General features: G+C 43.9%; 1 protein-coding gene across 2 annotated transcripts in view; it reads right to left on the reverse strand.

Moving 5' to 3' along the window:
• Positions 1-560: 560 nt before the first annotated feature.
• Positions 561-15,533, reverse strand: part of LOC121585538 (tuftelin) — a 32,626-nt gene continuing 17,653 nt past the window's right edge. The window contains exons 2-11 of one of the 2 annotated variants that reach the window (XM_041901861.1): positions 7,072-7,168; positions 6,887-6,975; positions 6,706-6,788; positions 6,399-6,476; positions 3,937-4,032; positions 3,113-3,223; positions 2,394-2,617; positions 1,961-2,066; positions 1,547-1,630; positions 561-1,425 (exon numbers count right to left, since the gene is read on the reverse strand). In XM_041901861.1, coding sequence (XP_041757795.1) covers positions 1,321-1,425; positions 1,547-1,630; positions 1,961-2,066; positions 2,394-2,617; positions 3,113-3,223; positions 3,937-4,032; positions 6,399-6,476; positions 6,706-6,738 — 837 coding nt within the window. In that variant the 5' untranslated portion in view covers positions 6,739-6,788; positions 6,887-6,975; positions 7,072-7,168 and the 3' untranslated portion in view covers positions 561-1,320. The remainder of the gene's footprint in view (positions 1,426-1,546; positions 1,631-1,960; positions 2,067-2,393; positions 2,618-3,112; positions 3,224-3,936; positions 4,033-6,398; positions 6,477-6,705; positions 6,789-6,886; positions 6,976-7,071; positions 7,169-15,533) is intronic. The other variant, XM_041901862.1, reaches the window with a different exon arrangement.

Consider the following 15,533-nt stretch of genomic DNA (forward strand, 5'->3'; position numbering starts at 1 on the left):
CGGATCTCAACCCTACTGAGCTGTTGTAGGAGCAGCTTGACCGTAAGAAGTGCCTATCAAGCCAATCCAACTTGTGGGAGGTGCTTCAGGATGCATGGGGTGAAATCTCTTCAGATTACCTCAACAAATTGACAACTAGAATGCCAAAGGTCTGCAAGTCTGTAATTGCTGCAAATTGAGGATTCTTTGACGAAAGCAACGTTTGAAGGACACAATTATTATTTATATTAAATCATTATTTCTAACCTTGTCAATGACTACATTTCCTATGCATTTTGCTATATTTCCTATTAAAACTCATTTCAGGTATGTTTTCATTGAAAACAAGGACATTTCTAAGTGACCCCAAACTTTTGAACAGTAGTGTATATACACTACCGTAGTAACCAAAAAAGTGTTAAATAAATCAAAATATATTTTATTTGAAGAATCTCAAAAATAAAATATATTTTGATTTGTTTAACACTTTTGGTTACTACATGATTCCATATGTGTTATTTCATAGTTTTGATGTCTTCACTATTATTCTACAATGTAGAAAATAGTACAAATAAAGAAAAACCCTTGAATGAGTAGGTGTTCTAAAACTTTTGACCGGTAGTGTATGTAAATAAGGTATATCACAGCACGTCAGAGAATTGTCCACAATGTACAAGAATATATACATTTTTTAAATAGCACATTGAAACAAAGCCCTATTGTGTAAGTATGTGTTTTTTCATAAAATAGGCTTGATTATAAAAAAAATGTTTTATATTATTTCATGAACCAAACAGTCTAAAAAAATTCTAAAAATAAAGAAAAACCCTTGAATGAGTAGGTGTGTCCAAACTTTTGACTGGTACTGTATATATATAATTATATATTTACACACTGTATGCGAGTTGGAGCACACAGAAGCTTTTGTCCAGGGTTAGACTATATTGTGGTTTAGTATGTGTTTGCCTTCCCGACCATCTGTCTCTCTCTTTTCCTCTATCCATCTCTCTTGATCTTTATATCTCTCAGCTCAGGACTTGATCTCGATGACTCTGATTAAAGGAAGTGACTTGTTGCCGTGCATTGATGGAGGTGTACATTAATTTTCTGCCACTTCCTTGGCCCTCCTTTCTGTTCTGGAACATTATACTGTATTGCTGCTCTGTTGTTCATGAAGATAACCTTCACACATTGACTGAATAGATTTTTGTGTAAACATTGTTTTGGTTTTTTTTACTCAATGAAAAATCTCCATTACAATAGCTTTTTAGTCCAGGAATAGGTTTAATCTGTGTCTGGGAAACCGGCCCTATAGAAATAAGAGACAGGAAGGTGTTGTTGTCACCTGTAGATAATCTGGGGATTGGGTTTGCATTCTTTGGTGGGCGTAGAAGCAGGCTTCTGACCCTCCAGGAAGTACTCTATCTGGTCACGCATCTCTGTGTTCTAGAGAGGAGAGGGGTCAAAGGTCATTCAGAGAGAGAGGGACCTAACACAGGGACCCCTATCCCTCAAAAACACACACACACACACATACCACAACACAGATAGCTGTATGAGTACTGACCTCAGCTTCCAGAAAAGCCACCTTCTCCTCTAGATCCCTGATCACTCTCTCTCTCTCCTGGATTACTGTCCGTGAGTTCTGCAGCTGTAACACACACAAAACAAATACACTTAGATACTACAGAGGAAAACCAACATTCACTCTAACTTCCACAGAAGAGGATGCATCATCACTTTTTCATGATGAGTGTTCTGTTTCAGCAAACAGTTTAGCTTGGTTTACAGTAACTCCCCTACTGCCTTTACAAACCAAAGTAATTAGGAACCCTCTACTCCCTCCTTTTCAATATAATTTTCCCATTGATGGCTGCTACGCATGCAGGGTTTGTGTATGTGCACTCCATGCACATCCATCTGTGTGTATCTGCCGCATGTGTGTACGTGCGTCCATGCGTCCATGTGTGTGTGTTCTCACCTGTTCGATCATGTGGCGGACCTTCCTCTGCTGGCTCTTCAGCATGTCGTCCAGGTGATGGATCTTCTCCTTCAGGACAGCCAGCTCCTTCTCCAACTCCTCAGTTCTGACGACACACACCACAACCCACTGGTTACATAAGCATAATTAACATAATATTTACACTATATATGAACTTGCCATATTTATGGGTCCAGTTTAAAGAGAGTATACAGTATCCTTTTTAGTATCTTGTATAAATATGGCAATTCATAAACAGTGTAGGCTATACAGTAGCAGTGTCTGCTCCTGAGGACTGTAATGTTTATATAGTATTTCATATACAACTCATGTAGAGTAGTATATGAGTTGTATATGAGATACTATGTGCAGACAATCTACGTTTCAGTTGTATGACTGATTTGTACTCTTTATGGCGACAGAGCCTCCTCACCTCTGCTTTTTCTCCTGCACCCCCTCCTTGGCTGCTCTCAGCTGCAGCAGTTCAGCCTCGCTGGCGGCCATTTTGCCCCTCAGGACAGCACCCTCCAGCTCCATGCCCCCCAGCAGCCTCTCCAACTCCTCCACCCTCTGACTTCGCTCCCCCGCCTCCCCCTCCACCCACTGCAGGTGCTTCGACTGCTCGTCCAGGCGCCGGCTGAACTCATCGCTTTCAGCCTGAAGGGGGAGCCAGAGAAGTAAAGTTCCCAATTACATCTAGTTACAGTAATGGTCAGAAAATAGCTCAAATGTGTTACATGATCAGTGGATATTCAATTGTGGACTGGGATGGCTTTAAAGCAATTGACGTGTAAATACTAATATCAATGATGGATAACTGAGCATTCAGTCTTTAGGGGTCAACAGTAATAATTCTAGGTCATTCTTATCAATCGTACTAGGTCATCTAATATTACGCAACACATATTCATCATGATGACACTGAAACTGACTCTGTCCTGAGATGACACTGGATAACTGTTGAACGAAGAACAGAACGATAGATGGAGAGGATGATAGAGAGAGCGGGATGAGGGAAAGAGAGGGACACAGATGAGACTGTAGATAAGAGTAAAAAAAGGAAGCGGCAGAATAAACAGAAAGAAAGAAAAGGGGATGCATTAAAGTAAAGAGAGAATCTATCCATACTTGATTTGTTTGTTGAACACTGACCTGCATTCTGTCTCTCTCCTCCTGGTGTCTCTTCTCTGACTCCTTCAGCTGGGCATACAGGCGCTTGCTCAGCTCCCTTAACTTTGCACTGTCCTCTGAATTCTCCCTGACCTTTGAGAGAGAGACATAGATTAGGCTAAGTGCAAGCTCAATGAACTCGAACACAGAGTGAGTGCTAGCTGCTGACATGTTATTTGCATACCATTTCCGTATTTTCCTGAGGTAAAAGGCCACCTAAATTTGTTGTTGTGTCAGGTGAATGTCAGGTGTCTGGCAGCTAAACACACTGGTTTTTCAGTTAAAATAAATTAAATGTTGGATCAATTAAAAAGTACAATCGTTTGTGTTATTTGTTTAATCAGGTTAACTTTATCTATTATTCTGACTTTTAGGTCAAATCTATGCAGAAATACAGTAAAATGCTAAAGGGTTTACGAACGTTCTCTCACCACTGTAGGTAATGGCTGTCTGGTGTCTTTTTACAGGATGTTATGTTGTGATGCACTGAAATTGGTATGTTGTTAGTGTGTGTGTGTGTGTGTGTATGTGTGTGATCTATGTCACTATACTTTTAAAATGGAGACCAGCAGCCATTTTACAAAACAGAGGGATGTGGTTTGTGAAAATGTATGTTTTTTTAAAGTATTTTAGTTTGAATATAAATGTAATTTTCAGTTCATATTCATATCCCTATTCAAATCGTCTCCACAGTAGTTAAATACTTTCTTTCAATAAAGCACTAATGTGAAACTGATGCAAACAAAAAAAAAACATTTTAGAGAACAAAAGTTTGAGTTAATGTTGATATGCAAATAAGGTCTTACATTTGTTTCTGACTCAGTCCCAACAATTTTACCATTGGTGACAATTGCTGGGTTGGTAGGCTGGGTGACACTGACTCTGTAACCATTAGCTGGAAACTGAAGGAGAGAGCAGGGGTTAGTGGAGTTAGTCCAGCGTCGTCAGTATTTGTATCTATTTGTTTATATTTGAGTATTAGAAAGTATAAGAAAGATTGAATAGGTACAGTGCCTTCCGAAATTATAATTTTTTTCCCCACATTGTTGTGTTACAGCCGGAGTTTAAAATTGATTCAATTGAGATTTTGTGTCACTGGCCTACACACAATACCCCATAATGTCAAAGTGTAATTATGTTTTTAGAAATTTCTTCAAATTAATAAAACATGAAATGTCTTGTTATGGCAAGCCTAAATAAGGTCAGGAGTAAAAATGTGCTTAACAAGTCACATAATAAGTTGCATGGACTCCCTCTGTGTGTAATAATAGTGTTTAACATTATTTTTGAATAACTACCTCATCTCTGTACCCCACACATACAATTATCTGTTAGGTCCCTAAGTCGAGCGGTGAATTTCAAACACAGATTCAACCACAAAGACCAGGGAGGTTTGCCTCGCAAAGAACGGCACCTATTGGTAGATGGGTAAATATAATAAAAAGCGGACATTGAATATCCCTTTGAGCATGGTGAAGTTATTAATTACGCTTTGGATGGTGTATCAGTACACCCAGTCACTACAAAGATACATGCGCCCTTCCTAACTCAGTGGCTGGAGAGGAAGGAAACAGCTCAGGGATTTCACCATGAGGCCAATGGTGACTAAAACAATGACAGAGTTTAATGGCTGTGATAGGAGAAAACTGAGGATGGATCAACAACATTGTAGTTACTCCACAATACTAACCTTATTGACAGAGTGAAAAGAAGGAAGCCTGTACATAATACAAATATTCTAAAACATGTATCCTGTTTGCAACAAGGCACTAATGTACTCCTGCAAAAAATTTGGCAAAATGTTATATTTGGGGCAAATCTAATACAACATATTACTGAGTACCACTCTCCATATTTTCAAGCATAGTGGTGGCTGCATCATGTTATGGGTATGCTTGTAATCGTTAAGAACTGGGGAGTTTTTCAGAATAAAAAAATACATGGAATGGAGCTAAGCACAGGCATAATCCTAGAGAAAAACCTGCTTCAGTCTGCTTTCCACCAGACACTGGGAGATGAATTCACCTTTCAGCAGGACAATAACCTAAAACCCAAATATACACTGGAGTTGCTTACCAAGACAACATTGAATGTTCCTGAGTGTCCTGGTTACAGTTTTGAATTAAATTGGCTTGAAAATCTATGGAAAGACTTGAAAATGGCTGCCTAGCAATGATCAATAACCAACTTGACAGAGCTTGATGAATTTTAAAAAGAATAATATACAAATATTGTACAATCCAGGTGTGCAAGGCTCTTAGATACTTACCCAGAAAGACTCACAGCTGTAATTGCTGCCAAAGATGATTCTAACATGTATTGACTCAGGGGTGTGAAAACTTATGTAAATTAGATTGTTACGGATACAGGTATCCTGTATGTGTTTTTGTGTTTTTCCACTCCTTCTGCCTTAATCACAGGTGTCCTTTGTGTTCCTGATTGGAGGTCGTTGGTGTGTCTCACCTGTCAGTCATCAGTTCATCTGCTGATTGCTGAGGTGGACCAAGCAGTGACCACTTCTCCTGATTGCACCACCTGTTTCTGGTTTTCATACCTAATCACATCACACATCCCCTTGCTTTAAAAGCCAGTCAGCTGTGTGTTCTCACAGAGACTCTTTTTGTTTGTGAGTATGGATACTGTGGTGTCTTGTTTTTTGTGTACGCACGCATTTGCTGTTTACTCCATATGGTAACTATGTTGTTTGTTTGTTCCTGGGAAAAGGGAATTTTTAGCAAGTCACCCTTGGACATACACTACCCGTAGGAAAACGTTGTCTAAAAACAAGAGTTAGACCTGCGCGGACCACCAACTGTATTTTTGTGTCGTTAGTTGTAAGCTTAGCGGTTCTTGAGGCAGGCAAGATCAGTTTAGGGGTTTTTGACATTGTTTCATTCCTTGGGTCCTGCTCAGTCCCTTTCCCCCAAACCTTTACTGTGTGTTTATAATAAACGTTTGTGTTTGACAGTAGTTTTTTGGTTGTCGGTGTATTTTTTTGTTCTCACTGTTCCTTGGCAATATTCTAATTCGCATGAGTTATGTTACGGGTCTCTTCCATCCACCCTAGACTTTTAAAGCCACAGGGTTCATAACAGAGAATTCTGTATCTCATTTTCAATAAATTTGCAAACATTTTATGAAAACATGTTTTCACTTTGCCATTATGAGGTCTTATGTGTAGATGGGTGACTAAAATATATATATTTAATTCATTTGGAATTCAGGCTGTAACACAACTGAATGTGGAATAATCAAGGGGTATGAATACCTTATGAAGGCACTGTACATTGTTATTATTCTGTCTGGTGGCCATCTGTTCCCTCAAGGTCTTCAGACAGTACCGAACCTAAAGAGAGAGACAACACATAACTCACTGTTTTTTCCCCCCGCTACACCAGCATACACACACACACTAGAAGGACTTCACATCAATAACACACACCCTTCCTCTGTACACCCAACCCACCCATTAATTTCCCTGTCCTTCAACAGAACACCACCCACTGGGTAATGTTGAGTCATTCTCCCCTATTGCTGGTGCAGAGAACTAAATCAAGATGGCCACACTCACTGACCTCCTGTATCTGAGACACCTCGTCTGTCAGCATCTTGACACTGCTGGTGTTCTCCTTCTCTGTTTGTGGGACTCGAGGTACACCTGTACAACACAGCAGGGGTATTATGTTAGTCAAGGGCAGCTCTGTTATCACGCACACACACACCAATGCACACAGGCTTAAACTTGCTCATACACACCTTAATGACCTCTACTTTCTGTTTTCCGAAACTGGGATCAGATTTAGCCTCTGGCTGGTCTGGTATTCACTGTTTGACTGTGGCTGTGACTGTGAGAAATAGAGTAAGAATACAATACCATATCATCCTGATTAATATTTTGTAATAGTGAAAATAAGAAGTTGTAAAAAGAAAGATCAATGTACCTTGTCACTGAACTGTTCTAATGACTGTGTCAACTGGTTCTGTTCTTGTAAAGTGAGTCTGAGCAGCCTGCACCTGATCTGAAACCAGAGACGAGGACTAAGATGAGAAGGAAAAGGGGATGGGAAGACAAAGGAGGGGTGTAGAGAGAGAACAGGGCAACCGGTAAGTGAGAGTGACATGGTACAGAGGCAGGAGCAGTGGCCTATAAAACTGTCCATAGAGAAAGTGCTAATGGGCAAACAGTGCTGCTATCTACCCATCTATCCCTTTACACTTTCCAGACTGTCCAGATAAATCACTGACTGTTTCCAGTGGCATGTATTCATGGAGGCCAGGCTTCCTAAAAAAAAGTTTTAAAAAACTTGTCTCTCTGTGTTTTATCATTTTCCTTCAATTCGCAAGAGGCTGAATGTATCTCACCGGAGAAAGCATCCCAGCGAGCAAAACAGCACCCCCCTGTCTCTGTATGTGTAGGTTATCTATGTGATGCTGTCTGGTCAAAAAGATTATGACATTGTTACCGCTCGTAGCAAGCCACATCATATTTACCTTACGTTGATTGGACTAAATTGTTTTTGGTATCTTTTGTTTGTCACTGTATTAGACTAAGCATAGGTGATTTGATTATGTTGAAATGGTGCTGGTTCCATTTAGGACGCAGACACTGACTGCCTGATGTTTCCACCGCGCCGCTTTTCTAATCCAACTCTGGATCTGACCTAAAATTACAGTAACTAACTGGAAAAGTCAAGCCAGGCCAACGGAGTACTGTAGGTCCTAAAATAACAACACATTCCACATTAGGGATGGCTGTCACTTCACAATTGTGTCCCGTCCCCTTGGCAATACATGCAAAATGTTGACAACATAGCAATATATACTGTTAATAGACTATTTGTTCTCTACTGTATGGACCGAATATGAAAAAGTGTACTTTTATGGAAGTCTTTATCATAAATAAGGCATTGATTTCAATGGGGTCAAAATACCTGTTATGCTAGTAAATCTTAATTTATGACATATGTGAATTAACTCAGGTGATCCTCCTTATATCATTTACAATTACATGGACAATGCTTAAGTTATTGAAAAATAATGGTTGAGTAACAATGGTATATTCTGGAATCATCCCACTGGCCACAGATTGGTTGAATCAACGTTGTTTCCATGTCATTTCAACCAAAAAAATCAATGTGATGACGTTGAATCAACGTGGAAAACTGATTGGATTTGCAAAAAGTCATCAATTTAAGGGGATTTTGTATTTTCCCAAAAAAGTTTTAACCTAAATCCAATGACATTTTGACATTTTTTGTTGATTTCTCGTTGAATTCACGTTAGTTGAAAACTCAACCAAAACTAGATGTTGAACTGATGTCTGTGCCCAGTGGGATCATTGTAAAAGGAGCCTTATCAAATGAGTTTTAAACACTTAACTTCAAACTTTTGATGTTTGAAACTGTCATAAGGTTACATAATTTGAGTCTTTCCTCGAAAATAAACAAATATTCTCTTTGGGGAAAACCCCTTTTTAATAAGGGAGCGTTATGACGAGTTTCTCTGGTATCAAGTAATTAATGATGCAAGAAGGTATTTAACACTTAGATGGAGAGTTGATGCAGAGTATTTACATTTGAGTCATTTAGCAGACGCTCTTATCCAGAGCAACTTACAGTTAGTGAGTGCATACATTATTATTATTATAATTTGGCCCCTCGTGGGAATCGAACCCACAACCCTGGCGTTGCAAACGCCATGCTCCACCAACTGAGCTACATCCCTGCCGGCCATTCCCTCCCCTACCCTGGACGACGCTGAGCCAATTGTGCGCCGCCCCATGGGTCTCCCGGTCGCGACAGAGCTTGGATTCGAACCAGGATCTCTAGTGGCACAGCTAGCACTGCGATGTAGTGCCTTAGACCACTGCGCCACTCGGGAGGCTGTTTAATTGATACGGTACCGGGTTCGCATAAAAAACGGCACAGGCGTTGCCTCCTTGTCACGAATTCAGCCAAGGCTGCTCCTCCTCCTTGCTCGGGCAGGCTTCGGCGTTCGTCGTCACCGGAGTACTAGCTGCCACCGATCTATGTTTCTGTGTTCTACTTGTTTTGTCTATATTGCACACACCTGGTTCCAATTACGATAATTTGTTTCCTTATTTTACCCTCTGGTTCCCTCATGGTGTTGTGCGTGATTGTTCATTGTTTTGTTGTCATTGACATGTGAGTCCGTATTTTCTTCCCTGCGTGGAAGATATGTTTATTTACTTGTGACAAGTAAAGTACGTCGTTGACTAAGTTCTGTGTCCTGCGCCTGACTCCGTCCTACCGCTACACACTGACGCATGACAGAATCATGCACCATTATGGAGTCAGCAGGTACATCTATTCCTCCAGGATCAGTGGAGGAACGCATCCAGCAGTTCTCGACCATGCTACAGACTCTTGGCACAGCCATGGATCGAGTGGTACAGACTATGGAGCGATGGGAGAGGGTGGGGTTTTCTACACCTCCTTCCACTACTATTCACTCCACACCGATGTCCACCGCTTCACCACCTGGATCCAGTGGGATTCGGCTTTCGCTCCCGAGGGCATATGATGGAACAGCTGCCGGGTGCCAGGGGTTTCTGCTCCAGGTGGAGCTCTACCTGGCAACCATCCACCCGGCTCCCTCGGGATACGAGAGCGTGTCCGCCCTTATCTCCTGTCTGTCGGGGAAAGCGCTCGAGTGGGCCAATGCTGAGTGGGGAGGAATAGACGCGGCATCGGTGCGCTATGAAGATTTCACCCGCCGTTTCCGGGCGGTATTTGATCATCCACCGGAGGGGAGAGCGGCGGGGGAATGGTTGTTCCACCTCAGACAGGAGAAGAGGAGCGCACAGGACTTCGCACTGGACTTCAGGACCTTGGCAGCCAGCACAGGATGGAATGAGAGGGCCCTGATCGACCATTACCGATGCAGCCTACGGAAGTTCGTCGGGAGCTGGCCTGCAGGGACACAACCCTTAATCTGGATCAGCTGGTGGATTTATCGATACGACCCGCTGACGTCCGGATCAGGGTCCGTCCAGTCCATTCCCCAGCACTTCCGACCCTACACCGATGGAGCTCGGAGGTGCAGATCTAAGGGTGACCGGAAGGGGGGTTGTTTCCTGCACCAACTGTGGCCGCAGAGGACACACTGCTGGTCGGTGCTGGAAAAGGCCGGTGCGCCTGCAGTGGTCAGCTGAGGCGGACAGGGCTTTTGGTCACCTGAAGGCTCTGTTCACCTCGGCTCCCGTGCTGGCTCATCCGGATCCCTCCTTGGCATTCATAGTCAAGGTGGACACTCGGGTACGCCACCAAAGCTCCGCCCCTGTGCTTTCTTTTCGAAGAAGCTCAGTCCGGCGGAGCGTAACTATGATGTGGGGGACCGGGAGCTGTTAGCTGTTGTTAAGGCTCTGAAGGCGTGGAGATATTGGCTTGAGGGGGGAAAACACAATTTCCTCATTTGGACTGACCACCACAATCTGGAGTACATCTGGGCGGTGAGGAGACTGAACCCTCGCCAGGCAAGGTACTCTCATACTGACCAGGTTCCCAGAATGCTAAGGCAGACGCTCTGTCCCGGCTGTATGACACAGAGGAGCGGTCCAGGGAGCCCATTCCCATACTTCCGGCTTCTTGTCTGGTGGCACCGGTGGTATGGGAGGTTGACGCGAACATCGAGCGGGCGTTACGCACGGAGCCCACTCTCCCCCAGTGTCCAGTGGGTCGTGTGTACGTTCCGTCTGATGTTCGCGATCGATTGATCTATTGGGTTCATACGTCACCCTCTTCTGGTCATCCTGGCATCGGTCGGACAGTGTGCTGTCTTAGTGGGAAGTACTGGTAGCCTACTTTAGCTAAGGACGTGAGGGTTTATGTTTCCTCCTGCTCGGTGTGCGCCCAGTGCAAGGCACCTAGACACCTTCCCAGAGGGAAATTACAACCCCTACCCGTTCAACAACAGCCGTGGTCACACCTATCGGTGGATTTCGTTACGGACCTCCCCCCGTCACAAGGGAATACCACGATCTTAGTCGTTGTGGATCGGTTTTCTAAGTCATGCCGTCTCATTCCTTTGCCCGGTCTCCCTACGGCCCTACAGACTGCGGAGGCCCTGTTTACTCATGTCTTCCGGCACTACGGGGTACCTGAGGATATAGTGTCTGATCGGGGTCCCCAGTTCACATCAAGGGTCTGGAGGGCGTTCATGGACCATCTGGGGGTCTCGATCAGCCTGACCTCTGGGTTTCACCCTGAGAGTAATGGGCAGGTGGAGAGAGTAAACCAGGATGTGGGTAGGTTTCTGAGGTCCTATTGCCAGAACCGGCCGGGGGATTGGTCAGTTTACATCCCCTGGGCAGAGATGGCCCAAAACTCCCTCTGCCACTCCTCCACTAACCTGTCTCAATTTCAGTGTGTACTAGGTTATCAGCCGGTCCTGGCACCATGGCATCAGAGCCAGATCGAGGCACCTGCGGTGGATGAATAGTTTCGGCGCTCGGAGGAGACCTGGAACGCTGCCCATGTACGCCTGCAACAGGCGTGCATGGGCAGCGCCGACCGCCACCGCAGTGAGGCCCCGGTGTATGCCCTGGGGGACCGGGTCTGGCTCTCGACCCGAAACCTGCCCCTTCGCCTGCCCTGCCGGAAGCTGGGTCGGCGGTTTGTGGGGCCATTTAAAGTCCTGAGGAGATTGAACGAGGTTTGTTATGGGTTACAGCTCCCTCCTGATTACCGTATTAACCCCTCGTTCCATGTGTCTCTCCTCAGGCCGGTGGTAGCTGGTCCGCTCCAGGAGTCTGAGGTGCGGGAGGTCCCTCCGCCCCCACTGGACATCGAGGGGGCACCGGCGTACTCGGTCCGTTCCATCCTGGATTCGAGGCGTCAGGTGGGGGGCCTGCAGTATCTCGTGGAGTGGGAGGGTACGGTCAGGAGGAACAGTGCTGGGTTCCTAGGAGGGACATCCTCGATCCCTCCCTGTTGAGGGATTTCCACCGTCGTCATCCGACTCAACCTGCTCCGCGTCCTCCTGGCCGTCCCCGAGGCCGGTGTCGGCGCACGGCTGGAGCCGCGCGTCAAGGGTGGGGTACTGGCTGCTCCTCCTCCTTGCTCGGGCAGGCTTCGGCGTTCGTCGTCACCGGAGTACTAGCTGCCACCGATCTATGTTTCTGTGTTCTACTTGTTTTGTCTATATTGCACACACCTGGTTCCAATTACGATAATTTGTTTCCCTATTTTACCCTCTGGTTCCCTCATGGTGTTGTGCGTGATTGTTCGTTATTTTGTTGTCATTGACATGTGAGTCTGTATTTTCTTCCCTGCATGGAAGATATGTTTATTTACTTGTGACAAGTAAAGTACGTTGTTGACTAAGTTCTGTGTCCTGCGCCTGACTCCGTCCTACCGCTACACACTGACGCATGACACTCCTGTCATCCGAACTCTGGACAAAGGAAATCTCTCAGTTTATATACGTCATGTTACACATTTCTTCAACAACATCTGGTAACCATCAGTGGGCACCCCCCACTCTGATGTTATCACCCTGTACCCCAGTCAGTATATTCCATCTATCAATAATTCTAAGATAAACCCTAGTAAGCTCCCTCGACATAATGGAATCCTTGGCATTCAGACTCTGTGGCACCATTTGGCACCAAGAGTTACCTATCTAACAGATTTAACTTTGTTCCCACTACACTATGACACTATAGCATCAGTCTGAATGGGAAAATAAAACACGCTATAACGGCAGTTCCACATGAATAAAACCAATTAAATTAGGGATTAAGAGAGTGAATAGTCTTTGGAGAGGTGGTTTAGGCATTACGTAACATTACTGTAATGGCAGCTTCTCTAGATCTCACTGTCTTATCTGATCCTGCCTCTATAGAGTATTTCTATGCAGTTAATCCATCTTTATTTTCATTATACTGAACCTTCCTGAGCTTGTGTGTACAGTGTGTGTACAGAGAGGTGAAGAGATGTGTTTGTGTGTGTGTGTGTGTGCCTGCATGTGTTCCCTTACGAGCCTGAATGTTTTTGTCCGACTGCCTCTATACCCCCCTCTCCCTTCATCCAGCTCAATATAGAGCAGTGGAGGCTCCTCAGAGGAGGAAGGGGAGGACCCTCCTCATCAATTAATTTCAAAAAAATAAAAATGGTAAAACATTTAGAAGGTTATTCTTTTTAGATAAAACTATACTAAATATAATCATGTCACTAAATAACTGATTACAATACACATTTTGCAAAGGTCTACAGTAGCCTCAACAGCACTCTGTAGGGTAGCACCATGGTGTTGATTGTTCACCCAATCAAAGGATCAGATCATTAATCTTGTACTGAAAGCATAAGCTACAGCTAGCTAGCACTGCAGTGTATAAAATGTGGTGAGTAGTTCACTCAAAGCGAGAGAAAGACAATAGTTGAACAGTTTTGAACAAATTAATTTCTTCCAAAATGAAGGAGAAGCAAGTGAGAAATAGAGAGAGAGATTTCCTCATTTTTTTCACTTTCAGTTTCACTTACTTAGCTAGCAAATGCAGCTAGCTAGTTTAGCCTTCTGAAATACCCTGCTCAAACAGAGGTATGCTATGTTAGCTAGCTGGCTATGACTTTCCAACACAACACTGGAACTCTTCCAAGTCAAGGTAAGCTTTTGGTATTACTCATTTATTGCCACTGGGGCCCGCCGGTATAACTGCTTACTGACTGTACACTAATGTTACTGCATGATTGTAGCGGGTTTACTAACGCGTTAGTTCTATTAGCTATGCTGACTATGACGTTACTTTAGCTAATATGGTGACAACGATGTAAGCTGTGTGTAGCGGTTTGGTTTGGAATGGTTATTTCACATGGTCACATACAGTTGATGTGTTGTGCATTGAAGTCCACAAGCGAAGGGAAGAGGTGAGAGGAGGAGAGCACATGAATGCGAGAAGGAATACAACGTGGCTGCTATGAAAGTGAACTGTGATTAAGCGTGATCAGGGGTGTATTCATTCCGCCGATTCTGTTGAAAAAGATTCTTAAACGGAAGCAAATGGAACAAAACGGTGATAAACATACCTCTATTTGTCCAATAGAAACTCTCGTTTGCAACTGTTGGACTAATGATTACACGCTATATCAGCTAGATGCAGGCAAGAGTGTGCAAGGCGGTACTGAATGTCACTGTCTGTCCGTGTGCACCTACGTTGTAAACTTTCATTCATAGGCTAGGTTGTAGCAACCTCATGATGGCTATAGGGAAAATGTGAGTATCATGTAGTAGCCTAAACCTTTTGCTGTTACATTGAACTGGGTGAATGGAATATGAATGAGAGTCATCCAATATGCTGTAATAGAAATAAGGCCATGCTCATGAAAACATATTTTTTGTCCTTCCTCATCTTAAATGACCGCCACTAATATAGAACCCATTTGTTCTATGTACACTGAACAAAATTCAAAAGGCACTCGCACAGCTGAGCTATCTCTTTTAGCAGGTGCATGGTAACAGATGAATAAGATGAGAAAAAAAGAAAGAAGAAACCCGCTCTTGATAGTATCACTCCTCTTTAATAAGATTTACGTATTGGCCTCAAGGCCTTCTATGTACACTGAACAAAAATATAAACGCAACATTTAAAGTGGTCCCTTGTTTCATGAGCTGAAATAAAAGATCCCAGAACTTTTCCATACGCACAAAAAGCTTATTTCTCTAAAATGTGCACACATTTGTTTACATCCCTGTTTGTGAGCATTTCTCCTTTGCCAAGATAATCCATCCACCTGACAGGTGTGGCATATCAAGAAGCTGATTAAACAGCATGATCATTACACAGGTGCACCTTGTGCTGGGGACAATAAAAGGCCACTCAAACAATTGCAGTTTTGTCACACAACACAATGCCACAGATGTCTCAAGTTTGGAGGGAGCGTCCAATTGGCATGCTGACTGCAGGAATGTCCACCAGAGCTGTTTCAGACAATTGAATGCTCTTTTCTCTACCATAAGCCGCCTTCAACGTCGTTTTAGAGAATTTGGCAGTACGTGTAACTGACCTCACAACTGCAGACCCTGTGTAATCATGCCAGCCCAGGACCTCCACATCCAGCTTCTTCACCTGCGGGATCGTCTGAGACCAGTCACCCGGACAGCTGATGAAACTGTGGGTCTGCACAACCCAATAATTTCTGCACAAACTGTCAGAAACCGTCTCAGGGAAGCTCATCGTCCTCACCAGGGTCTTGACCTGACTGCAGTTTGGCGTTGTAACTGACTTCAGTGGGCAAATGCTCATCTTCGATGGCCACTGGCATACTGGAGAAGTATGCTATTCACAGATGAATCCTGGTTTCAACTGTACCGGGCAGATGGCAGACAGCGTGTATGGCATCATGTGGTCGAGCAGTTTGCTGATGTCAACATTGTGAACAGAGTG

The sequence above is a fragment of the Coregonus clupeaformis genome, chromosome 17 (genome assembly GCF_020615455.1).
Source record: "Coregonus clupeaformis isolate EN_2021a chromosome 17, ASM2061545v1, whole genome shotgun sequence".
Taxonomy (NCBI): Eukaryota; Metazoa; Chordata; class Actinopteri; order Salmoniformes; family Salmonidae; genus Coregonus; species Coregonus clupeaformis.